Source organism: Macaca mulatta, chromosome 4, assembly GCF_049350105.2.
Source record: "Macaca mulatta isolate MMU2019108-1 chromosome 4, T2T-MMU8v2.0, whole genome shotgun sequence".
NCBI classification, from domain to species: Eukaryota; Metazoa; Chordata; class Mammalia; order Primates; family Cercopithecidae; genus Macaca; species Macaca mulatta.
In genome coordinates, this window is record NC_133409.1 from 71,138,332 (window position 1) to 71,151,657 (window position 13,326).

General features: G+C 37.0%; 1 protein-coding gene across 13 annotated transcripts in view; it reads right to left on the reverse strand.

The window, feature by feature from the left end:
• Nucleotides 1–13,326, reverse strand: part of SYNE1 (spectrin repeat containing nuclear envelope protein 1) — a 529,762-nt gene that overhangs the window by 294,769 nt on the left and 221,667 nt on the right. For all 13 annotated transcript variants that reach the window (XM_028847246.2, XM_077999556.1, XM_077999555.1 and 10 more), the window contains 3 exons: nucleotides 8,104–8,257; nucleotides 5,262–5,890; nucleotides 2,245–2,424 (listed from right to left, as the gene is read on the reverse strand). In XM_028847246.2, the coding sequence (XP_028703079.2) occupies nucleotides 2,245–2,424; nucleotides 5,262–5,890; nucleotides 8,104–8,257 (963 nt within the window). The remainder of the gene's footprint in view (nucleotides 1–2,244; nucleotides 2,425–5,261; nucleotides 5,891–8,103; nucleotides 8,258–13,326) is intronic.

Here is a 13,326-nt window from a genome sequence, read left to right on the forward strand (position 1 = left end):
AGATTTAGGTAAAGTGATATTCTTCACACCATTATTTGTAATAGGAGAAAATATAGAAATAACCGAAATGTTAAAAACAGGTCAATAATTAAATAAATCCTGATACATTCTTATGATAGGACACTGTGCAACCTCTAAGAAATCACAATGTAGGATAATGTTTAATAATACAGAATAAAGTTTGCACAACATGATTCAATTTAAAATGCCTGCATTAATAGTCTACATTATATAATGTGCTCTGAATTTTGTTTAAAAGACCTTTGTACATGATGTAAAGTATATGTTGAGGGTCATTTTTTTAAATGCATATGAATGTCCAATTGTTCTAGTACCATTTATTGAAAAGATAATTCTTTCTCCACCAAATTTTCTTTATATCTTTGTCAAAACAATTGACTGTATATGTCTGGGTCTATTTCTGACTGTGTTCCACTAGTTTATATGTTTATCCTTCAGCCTGTACCACACTGAAACCAGCTAGTATAAGTCCTCCAATTCTTTTTCATTTGTTATTTATTTATTTACTTACTTAATTATTTTAGGTACCAGAGCTGCCAGCAAAGTCCTCCAATTCTTTTTGAAAACTGTACTGGCTATTCTAGTAGGTCTTTTGGTTTTATGTATATATTTTTAAATCATCTTGTCAATTTCTACAAACCTTCTGTGGGCATTTTGATTGGGATTGTATTGATATAAAAAAGACCTCAATAACAAAAAAATCACCCAAATCGGCCAACTTGAATATTTAAAATGATAAACAGATTGCAAATAACATATCAAAATACGCTCAACATCAGTCATCAGGGATATACAAATTAAAAACAAAATGTGCCAATTCTTGGCACAATGCTTATGAGTTAGTCCTGCTCCACAGTGAGGAGTTAAAGACACACACACACACACACACACACACACACACACACACACACAGAGAGAGAGAGATGGCTCTACACATCTAGTAGAATGTCAAACAAGCAAATAAACAAAAACATCACAATACCAAGTGTTGGAAATTACGTGGAGCAACTGGAAATCTTACACATGACTGGTGTGAGTGCAAAATGGTGCAACTACTTTGAAAAATAATTTGGCAGGTTCTTATAAAGTTAAACATATATGTTGCTATACAATCCAGTCTCACTTTTAGATTATTTACCCAAATGAAATAAAAACTTACATACATGCAAAAATTTGAATGTGAATGTTTATAAACACTATTTATAATCATCCAAACTGGAAAGAACCCAACTGTCCATCACCTAGTAATTGAATAAACTGTAGTAAACCGATTCAGTGGAATATTCAGCTATAAAAAAATGAATGAACTTTTGACACACACAATGACATATGTTGTGCTAAATAAAAGAAGCCAGGTCACATTCTATGTGATTTTTGTTTATAAATGATTTTAAGAAAAGACAAAACTATAGATGTGGAAAACTGATCCCTGGTTGCCAGGGGGGCTAAGGGCAAAGGGAAGAGATAAGGCCATTTTTTAGGTGGTAGAACTTTCATTGTGAAATTTAACAGTTACACAACTGTACAAGTTTGTCAAAACTGATAGCATTGCATATGGAAAAAAAGTAAATTTAAATGTGTTTAAATTATACCTTAATTACAAACAACTACAACAAAACAAAAAAAATACGAAATTAAAAGTTAAGGCTGTCATGGTAGCACTTCGTAACTGTTGACAACTCCTGCTTTAAGCATTGAATTCCATATGCAATTTTTTTTTTTTTTTTTTTTTTTTTTTTTGAGAAAGAGTCTCACTCTGTCTTCCAGCCTGGAATGCTGTGATGTGATCTCGGCTCACTGCAACCTACACCTCCAGGTTTCAAGTGATTCTCCTGCCTCGGCCTCCCGAGTAGCTGGCATTACAGGCACCCTCCACCATGCCCGGCTAATTTTTGTATTTTTAGTAGAGACGAGATTTCACTATGTTGGCCAGGAGGGTCTTAAACTCCTGACCTCAGGTGATTCGCCTGCCTTGGCCTCCCAAAGTGTTGGGATTACAGGCGTGAGCCACCGTGCCTGGCCTATAATTGTTATCTCAAAGCAACATTCTCAATAAAGTTCTGTAGAAATAAGTAAATTTTCAATGTTATGAAAGTGACACAGAATACCTAAAATGGTAAAATATATTTAACTACTGATCACATCAATGCAAAACAGGCAATGTCCCAATGTCACAAAATAAGTGGGAAGCTAAAAACAAGAACTGGGTGGGTTTTGACTTACTTTTCATGAATTAGTCTTTTGGTATCATCCCAGGTGACTGCTAAGCGGTTTATCTCCCTGTCAACTTCAGGTGCAAAAGCTACATCTTTCTGGGCAATTTGCTTGGCTTTGTCTTTCAACCAACATAGTTCATGCTCGTGAGAGTTCAATTCATCTTCTAGCTGATTAAACACTCTTAACCTGTGAATTAAAATGTTATTTTCCTATGAATTTACTAAAAGTAGTAAACAAATTTCTTCTCCATAAGTATATGATGAGACCATAAAGCAGAAACCATAAAGTTTCTACTTATTTAGACAGTAGAAACTTTTAACACAGAAATTAAATTGATGTTTATCAATGGATGAAGGTACTTTTAAAGTTAATTTTGCAAAATAACTCAGACTGTACCTCAGAAAACATTGAAAGTCATTCTTAATACTCACCATCAACCTTCTGTTAAGTTTGTATTTTCTTTGTACTTTGCTTTGATGGTATAAGATTTTCAAAACTAAGGCTGATCTCATAGGCTAACTAGGTAAATACTTACTGTAAAATCATTGGTAAGAAATGTTTCTGGGTCATGAGGTTCAATCCATGTAAATAATAATGTTTAAGGATTATAGTTGTTTCATTCAATATCATATTAGCTTTATTGAGCTCTGCTATATATATATATATACACACACATATATATATATAATATATAATATATATATAATTTAAATTACCTACCTTGTTGAAAAGATTACCATAAGGAAATGATCATTTTTGTCTCTAATCTATTAATATCAGAGCATTTATAAAAAAGTGGCCATATCACCAGCCACAGTGGCTCACGTTCATAATCTCAGCATTTTGGGATGCCAAGGTGGGAGAATTGCTTGAGACCAGGAATTCAAGACCAACCTGGGCAACACAGCAAGACCTTATTTCTACAAAAAAAAAAAATAGTTTTTAAATTTAGCTGAGTGTGGTGGTACATGTGTATAGTCTCAGCTATGTGGGAGGCTGAGGCTGGAGGATCACTTGAGTCCAAAAGTTTGAGGCCACAGTGAACTGTGACTGCACCACTGCACTCTAGCCTGGGTGACAGAGCACGACCCTGTTTCAAAGAAAAAAAAAGTGGCCATATAGAGGCAGCTGTTGACTCTTCATTCTTACAGTTTGATATAGGTCTGCAGAGTTCACAAAATGAGTCCGCATGTTTTATCCCATTTAATTCCCAAAAGATGGTGGCTGGGGCACATGTTCTCATTATCCCCACCTTACAAGAAGAGAAGAGGTTTTCCCAAGGTGGCACAGTGAAGCATTAGTATGACTGGAATTTAAATAAGTCCATTAATTCAATATAACATTTTCTGTACCCGATGTGTGACTTTGGTGAGTGCAGTGTTGTGGGTACTGATGTGGCTCTTTAGCCCAACCTGGGCTTTCTACTCTGGCAATTTTAGGATCTCCTGTCTGCTTGGCCTAAGAAGGCCATGCCACCCTGCAGCACCAATGATACTGCTGGCTTCCAGGGTGAGTGACACTAGGCACCTTATTCTGGAGGCTATTTTTTCTTCCCAAGTATCATTCCCTTTTGTAAATGTGCTAAACTAATGAGATAATCTATTGCCTATAAAGGGTATAATCTCAGAAGCCCAGTCCTAATATTGACTCCACTATCATCTGACTAAATCCTCAACTTAATGTTTGATTCTGGTTAAAAGCAAACAACCAGCAATGGTCTTGTCAGGAACAACATAATCTTTATCAATCATGAATACCTTGGCATGAATACATTTCACTTGTTTCTTTGCCCACTGAAAAAAAAATGGAAGAGAAAGTGGCCCTGAAAACAGGAGTCAGAAGGTTCTATTAAGAAGAAAAAAGATTGAAAAGAAGGCTACAGTTTTAAGAAAACAGTTACTTCTCAAATTTACTAAGGGAACTTATCTTTGACCTGTTTGCTTCTCAAATGGACTCACCTGACAAAAGCTCAGCTTTGGTTACTTAAACCCACTCCTCTGCCTCTCCATACCACTAAGCAAACAGTTAAATGTAGTTGTAGAGAATGACTCTGCCAAGCTGATTGGTTTCACTTTAAATGAACACAGAGCTCAAATGACAGCTCATCACCCTCCTAAGCTACCCTCTACAAGAGAACTGTTTCACACCATTTTCTCTCCTCCAACATCTGCCCTCTCCTCTGAACTGATGAGCTTGCATCAGTCTCTACCAAGAGGCTCTCAGCCACCAGGGAGGAATTCCCTCATACTTTTTACCACCAAAACTACTAGGATCACTCCCTTTCTCTTCTGCCTTCATTCTCGTTACAGAAGATGAGTCCTTTCTCCCCTCAGTAAAAAATTATTTAAAAATAGATAATAAGATCTATACATTCTTTGCTCATAAAAAGACTTTAGGGAAATCCTTAAGAAATCCAAAGAAATTTTAGTACTTCTCAAGTGTCAAATTAGTCATTAATCTTATCTTCAAACTGGTAAAAAAAAAAAAAAAAAAATAGAAGTTGCTAAATATGGTACTGTAAACCAAAAAGTATCTGAGACAGGGTTAAGGACATGCCTGGAAGAAATAAATATGAAATCACAGAAACAGTCTGTGGTTTATACCTTTCTCCAAAGATGATTTTGAGGGCTTCAACACTTAAAGGGGAAAAATGGGCTGGAGGGGAAAGAGAGAGGAGAAGGTTAATCCGTGTGTTGCAAGAGAAAAGAAGCAGACATGGAATAGTCAATTATGAATTCATCTCGTGCTCAGTAAATCAGCACTTTACCTAAGATAAGGTGAACATAGAGCAGCTACCTATGGAGATATTGAACCTTTTCTCTGTATCTATCTGTTTAGGAACAAAACGAAAGGCCGCTTCTTGCATGACTCAGCTCTCAGCTTAATTTCTTTCTTTTGGCAGAGTGAATTGGGGTCCTGAGTTTTTATTTTCCTTTCACGGTACTAATAAAGTTTTGCATAAAAGTTAATTCCAGAACAAATACAAAAGAAAAGAGACAAGTGGCAGTGACAGTTTCCTTTACCTCTGCTGAAGAGCTTGGCGGGTAGGTTCTCTCAGTCGCTCTTTGTCAGTCCTTTCTTCAATGTCCTCAATGCTTTTCAGAAGCTCCTCTTTCTGGTCTTGGAATGCTTTTTTCAACACTGCCAGGGCATCTGCCTCACTCTGCTTGGTTCCCAGAAGGTTCTGGATCCTTTCTACCTCTCCACAGAGCTGATCAGCCGTGGCTCTGCAGGAAGTCCTTTGCTCAGAGCTCCCACTTTTCAGATGGTATTGGGCTTTGGAAAGAATGCCATCGAGACTGACAGCAGCAGATTCTAATGCTTTAGCATCTTGAAGAGCATCATTGAGGTCCTTTTCTATCAAATCAGACTCGTTCTTATTCATACTGTTGGTTGCTTCCACCGTTTGCCTCAGCTGGTGGAGAATGCCGGACAGAGAGGCATGGCTCTGGAGGAATTCTGCCAAATGGGACAGGGCAAGCTGCCGCCTCTCCACAACCTGGCTGGCCTCCTCAAACAGCTGGAAGCAGTCCTCAGCCTTGCCCTGCAGGAGGTGGAGGTCCTCAGCACGGCCCAGAGAACCCAACTTTGCTAAGTGACCCTGCAGACTCTGCAATTCAACCTTTTTGCTCTCTACTTCTGCTGCGTGGTCCTGGAAGGGAAGAGAGAGTTATTGATTCCTCAGATACACTACAGTCCATGACAGAGGTATTCTACAGGGTTCGTGATGTGAAGACCTGTTTTAAGTGCCATGGATAGTATAGTACTTAAAGATCATCTACAGTGAATCTTAGAAAATTCACAAAATTTTCTGTTTTGCTGATCCACATATTTCACATAAAACACAACTCTGTTTTGGCACTATGTAATTAATTCTGTGAAAAAAATTTCTTTGTGGATAGAAATTGTTAGTTAAAAGAAATGAAAACATTGGAAGATTCTTAAAGATGCCTCTATATATTTTACATTTTAATTTTAACATTTTAAAGATGCATATAGGTATATATTTATACACACATTTGTATTTAGATATCTCATATTTTTAATATTTCAACTTTAAAAATTTTTAATTTTAAAAGATTCATGTATGTAAAAAATTTTAAATTTAAAAATTTAAAAATCTAAATGTTTAATTTTTTTAACTAAAAATTTCTGTTGACAAAAATCCATGAAGACATCTTTTTCCATTAAATTAGTTTCAAATCAGAGTTTTATTTTATGCAAGACTTCTGTATAGGAATTTGACTAGCTCACAATAAATCATGTTTAAAATCTAGCAGAAAATTGGCAATATTCTCAGGGGTTTCCATTAAATAGAAATTATCACCTATCTTAATCTTGACAACAATGACTTTAAGATCCCCCTGATTGACTACTAAACTTCAGATAGCTTACTTTTGACTACAGATCCCGACCTTTTTTTTTCTTAGAGTATTTACTTTAGAAAATTTGTAATTGTGAATTCATTCTCTGCCCCTTTGAGATGTAACTCTTCTTGAAGCTCTGGCCAGTTTTTCCACCTCTGGAATATTTTTCTGAAGGATGTGGGAGCCATCCCTTTGAAATGTAAACATCAGTGAAAATATCTGCTCTCTCTCAGTTTCTTTGGAGGGTAGAGCCTAAATTCACTGAGCACCTTCCTCCAAGATGTAAAAACTACCTCCTGTCCTGAAGGTAGAAGAAAGTTGCTTTTCCCTGACACAAAACCAAATAGTGAACCCAGCAAGGAGTGAACACTCAATAAATATGAAATACTCTGTTGTTAAATGTTGCTATATGCTTACTATGTAGCTTATCTCCATTGTTTCAATGCTTTACAATCAATATCTGAATTTTCAAATGTTTTCTGGTGCTAGGATAGATATAATGTGTTGGGGACTCAGAAAATTACACCCTAAAATATGTCACTTTGGACTTTAAACTGAGAAAACCTGAGGAGCAGCAAATTCAAATAAGAGCTTTTCCTGATGCTCCTTTATCTGACTAAGGCAAGTTCCTCCAGAAGAAATATAATCATCAACCAGGGAAGAATAACTCACAGGAAAGTCCCTTAAGGTCTGGCATCTCACTCAGAGAGACTTTCAGCACAGGATGCCATCTGTAATTCTGAAGTATGCTACCTGAGAAACTTTTTCTGCATAATAAGACAGCCTTTGTTCATAGTGCATTTCCTCCCCTCACCCTCCCATAGCTTGTCCCTACTACCCTCCTGAAGCCCCAGCTCCTATTTCTTTCTGTATAACATAAAAACTTTAGTCATCTAGTTATTCTTAGAGCCTCATATTTTGTGGGACTCCCATACAATATGCACATAATAAATGTGTTTGCCATTTCTCCTGTTAATTGGTCTATTGTCAGTTCGTTTCATAGATTCAAATTAATTGAACCTTCAGAGGGCAGAAGAAAGATCTTTTCACCCCTCCATATGCATAATTTATAAAGAAGGGAAATAAACTTTACATCACTTTAAAGCTGAATAGTAATTCAGAAAAACTATATCCTTAAAGTATTTGAATTCAGTGTTAGTTTTCAGTATTGAAATGAAACAAACTGGGAAGCTTAAAAATGGACATTCTTGTCACTTTATCCTAGAAATCATTTGCTCCACTATGAAGAGAGAGTTTCTTAAGATGGTTGCCAATTTTATCTGAAGTGGCTTTATCTGCTTAATTTGTCTGCATAATTCATTGCCTTAACTCATATGCTCAATTATTAAAACATTTTCATATAAATAAAAAGTTAAATTCCCACCATTTAAACTTTTTTTAAATGTTGCATCTCTTTTTAATTTGAGAACTCTCTTTTAGGAAAAAATTCTTCTTCAATCTTAAAAACAAAAAACAAAAAAACAAAAAAACACTTTACCTTGTGCCGAGTAAGAGCTACTTGATGGTCCGTTATGCTAATCTCAGAAGTAGTTTGTAATTCACTGAGAAACATCTTAATCCAGACAGAAAAGGAAAGCAGCAGCTCATCAAATTGCTGGTGTTCAGCAACCACAGACTGAAGAAAATTAATCCTACATAGACAAAGTATTAAAGTTAAAATGTCCCATAAGTAAACAGAAAGGATTAATGATATATTTTGGGAATTAAGCTAACCCAAGGGCAAAAGCAATGTTGTCATACATGAACACTCTATACCTCTTGATATTTTTTACTTCCAAAACTCTGCTTTACTCACAATCTTCCCTGTCTCAGTGAACATTGCCACCATCCACCCTGATGGCCCTATGAGGCACTCTTCATCTTTTCCTTTCTTTACAAGCGCATCTAATCTATGGATACCCTCTCAGTATAACATGTGTTCCAAAATTGAATGAAATTCCTATAATTCTGATGCCTTAGTATATGTTATCAGTAATAATTATCATTATGTTAAATTGCTGTGTGCCACAGAAGTAACCAAATTTTTTAATCAATTGTGTCTTTAACCATGGCTGGCCTAAGACTTTTGTCATCCATAGACGATTATTGTTTTACTTTTATTCTTCTCAAAAAGTGGTTTATAGTCAGCTGCAGTTCAAAATTTGCTTTTTCTTTAAGGAAATTCATGGAAAGGACTCTTACAAGTATTCCAAAATACAGATTTCTGATAACTTTAAAGACTATGCTATTGGACTAAGAAAAAACTTCCATGGCTGGGTGCAGTGGCTCATGCCTGTAATCCCAACAATTTGGGAGGCCAAGGCAGGTGGATCACTTGAAGTCAGGAGTTTGAGACCAGCCTGGCCAACACAGCAAAACTCCATTTCTACTAAAAATACAAAAATTAGCCAGGTGTGCTGGTGCACACCCATAATCCCAGCTACTTAGGAGGCAGAGGCATGAGAATCGCTTGAACCCAGGAGGCAGAGGGTGCAGTGAGCTGAGATCGCACCACTGTACTCCAGTCTGGGTAAGAGAGTGAGACTCTTTCTCAAAAGAAAAAACTTCCAGGACTCTCATTAAAAAGCGGATACATTCAAGAGATTTGTTAACTCAACATTAAGTAGAACAAGAGTTAATTACATGGGACTGAACTAATAGAGGCCTGAAATACTTTTTTTAGTGGCGTTTTGTTTGAAACATTGCTGACTCTTTTTATGTTTTCTTTTCCAAAGTCAAGATAACTTTTTTTTCTTTGAATTGTCTATAGTTTACTTCAAATTGGGCAAACTACACTTCCGTGAGCAAAATTTGTAGCATATTTTTTCGCTCTATTTGATTTCTCCAGAAATCAGAAACTATTTGTGAGTATTCTTAATGTATGGTAATATAGTTATTTGTGTAAGTTCAATAAGAATATGTTTTGTAATAGGACACAATTGGAAACATTGGTTATTTTACCCAGGCTTTGACTGGAACGGCATATTTTCAGAGCTGATCAGACTGCTTTGAGGAATTGAGATTACTTTATAGAACCAATGAAAAGCCCTTTGGGAAGACTGGCTTTATACTTCTCTATGTGATGCCTTTATAAAGTTCCTGACCTGTGGTAGGTAAAGAACTTTACTTTCTGACAGGCCCAGGAATCTCAAGTTATATTGGGACCTTGAGAAGAAAGGAATTCACCCAGTTCATGCGGATTATCTGCAGGCACAGATAAACCTTTGGTTTGGTTAACCTTGAGAGACTTTTGAAAGTCTAATCTGAGATTTCTCATGAAAAATGTACCAGCAAAGTCAATTTTTAAAAAGCCTGTATGGCCAATCACTAATCTTGCTGCACTTTATATGGATAATTAGGCCAAGTATAATAAGACTAAAATTTATCTTGCAAATAAGTTGGTCCTACTATGATTTGCCTTTGGTAGAAATTGGGGGCTGGAGAGAGAAAAAATATGTTTTTAAAAAACTATAGTATGCATGTTATTAGATTCTAGTTTTGTTTATTGTTTTTGAGTTTTTATTATTTTCCCACAATTTGGACTGAATCCTGAATCTTTCCTGGCTACAAGTTTCCAACTAAGGTTTTCCAAATCTTCCTTCTGTTTTCCTTATTTTATTTATTTATTTATTTATTTCATGGAGATGGAGTTTCGCTCTTATTGCCCAGGCTGGACTGCAATGGTGTGATCTTGGCTCACTGCAATCTCTGCCTTCCAGATTCAAGTGATTCTCTTGCCTCAGCCTCCTGCGTAGCTGGGATTACAGGCACCTGCCACCACACCTGGCTAATTTTTGTATTATTAGTAGAGACAGGGTTTCACCACATTGGCCAGGCTGGTATCAAACTCCTGACCTCAGATAATCCACCCGCCTCGGACTCCCAAAATGCTGGGATTACATGTGTGAGCCACCATGCTCAAAAACTGCTTTTCTTAAATCCCCACAAACTGAAGCTAGGCAGCTAAACTTTGTGAGAAATAACAGAAACTTGTAAGTAAACAACCTATGTGCCTGCTGGTATACTGACTTCTCAGAAAGTTCACTTGACCGTTCATCTGAACTGAACTACAATCCAGAAAAATCTGTTCAGATTACTACTGCAATCTGAAGATATTTCACAAACTCTAGAAAAACAAGTCTGTAGACTACTCTAGATATTAAACTTTGTTTTTCTTCTGTTTCCTTAGAAATGCTTCTTATTAAAGATCTGTTTGCCTGCATCATAGATAGAGGCCCAGTCCATTTGCAATGCCACCTTCTGGAATGGGACATAGCTATTTAACTGAACTGATCTATTCTCAGGACTAAGAGACTGACTAAAGAAGACATGGAACAACATATTTCAGTTTGCTTTTTTTTCTGTTTATCTTAATTTGCTTTTCCACTCCTTTGTCTATCTCTATCAAATAACCTTTTTTTCTTTTTTTTTTTAAATTGAGACCAAGTATCACTCTGTTACCCAGGCTTCAGCGCAGTGCTGTAATCACAGCTCCCTATAACTTCAAACTCCTGGGCTCAAGCAATCCTCCTGCCTCAGCTTTCTGAGCAGCTGAGACTACAGGTACATGCCACTATGCCTGGATACTTTTAAAAAAATTCCTTGTAGAGATGGAGTCTTGCTATGTTGCCCAGGCTGGTCTTGAACTCCCAGCCTCGAGCAATTCCCTCACCTTGCCCTCCCAAAACTCTGGCATTATGGGCATAAGCCATCGCACCCAACCTCTATCAAACAAACTTTAACACAAATCTCTTCAAAACTTTCCATTTAGCTTTTAAAATGTGAAAACGTTTTTTAAGTTTCAAAATGGGATCTGAAGGAAATAAAAATACTTGACTCCAAAATGTATTTCTTCAACAAATTCCGAAATGGCCCTGCAAAACTGTCTTTTACGGGGGGCAGGGGAGGGGGTAAACTTGCTTCTGTAGATCTGTAGAGAATCTGCACTAATGAGCTAGCCCTGCCTTTGTCCAGATCTAGGAAATATGAACTGAGAGTCAAACACCATGAAGACCTGAAAGAGACCTTTACCGTCTATTCTCTTTGAGGGCTGTACCTGTGAGGTTTCATTTACATTGCAAGTCCAGTTTTGCTAGCCAAGCCTCTTCCTTTCTCCCTCCAATAACCTGTATTACCATGAAAACCTGTTTTGGGCCATTTTCTGAGCTCACAATCTTTCTGTAACCTCAATATGGTATATATTTTGTATGTCAATGGAGGTTGGGTGTCCATTCTGAAGACTCCTGTGTATATACATTAAATAAATTTAAATTCCTTTTCTATTAACCTGCCTCATGTCAGTGATTTTCTAACCTCCAGAGGGCCAAGGGCCTTGGCCCTGCAATCCCCCCACTCCTCCCTCCCTGCCAACACACACTATACATTGATTCTGTGCTCTTCCCTCCAGTTCCACTGCCGTCATCCTGGTCTAAACCTCTTCACATCTTGCCTGACCTTCAACAGCCTCCTAACTGGCTTCCTCCCTCCCACCTTTGCCTCCTTACAATATACTCTCTAGATAATAAGTAGACATGATTTCATGTAAACAGGGCATGCCCTGTCCTGCTTAAACACTAGGTGGTTTCCCATTGCACTTAAGAAGGCAAAACCCCAAACTCCTTACTGTGGTCTACAAGAAACCTCACATCTTCTACTTATCTGGTCTCATCTGACAGTTCTGCCTCACATTCCCACTGACCTCTCTGTCTCCCGATAAAACCAACTCATTACTGCCTTAGAGCTTTTGCCATTTTTGCTCCCTTTGCCTGTGTAGGTCTGCTTCCTGCACAGCCCACAGATCTTAATCAGATGTCATCTCCCCAGAGAGGCATTGTTTGACCCCAATTCTAAAGATACACCATCCTGCAGTCCCTGCCATGCTACCCTGTTTTGTTGTCTTCATAATCCTGAACAGTACCTTAAATCGTCTTGTTTGTTTACTTGTTTAGTTATGTATTTATTTTCCACCTAGCTCCTTCCTCCCCTCTCTCCACACATGGACTGTAACTGCCTTGCTTACTGCTGTATCCTCAGCACCTAAAAAGGTGCCTGGGATATCATCAGGGACCAATCAATGTGTGTGTAACAAATGAATTAGTTAATAAATAGTAGGCGATTGGAGATCAGAAACTAAATGTATTAAAAATAATACCTTAATCAAAACTAGTATTTATTAAAATGGTTTGTATCCAAAGTTCAACTTTTAAATCAGTTTTCACATTTTAATATTTACAAAATCTTCTACACATTATCCTTATATGCATGCATTATATTTTCAATGCTTTCACACATTGGTATCACTTTAAAAGTCCTTTACTTTCCCTCTAAGGGATAGGCAGAGGGCAGATATTGCTTTGTTTTACAGATAATTGCTCACCTTTCAAGAGGTGGCATCAAATCTTTCTGTAAATTTCTCAGCCCATTCAAATGTCCCTTTTTTTGATCCTGTAATATTTCGTGTTCACCCCTCATTATTCCCACACTAATCGGTAAATTATTTGGGGTTAGGTTTTATTTATTTTTATGGCTTTTGGTGTCTGATATGGTACCTTGTACGCAGCAGGCACCTGATATATATTTGTTGATTGACTGAATACAGGAATAAATAAATAATAGAATAAATATAAGCTCCATGAAAGCAAAGGATGAAACTCTTTATTGTTGCGATTCTCAGCACATAGAAGAGTATGCTACTCATTGTGGAAACTCAGGAAATATTTGC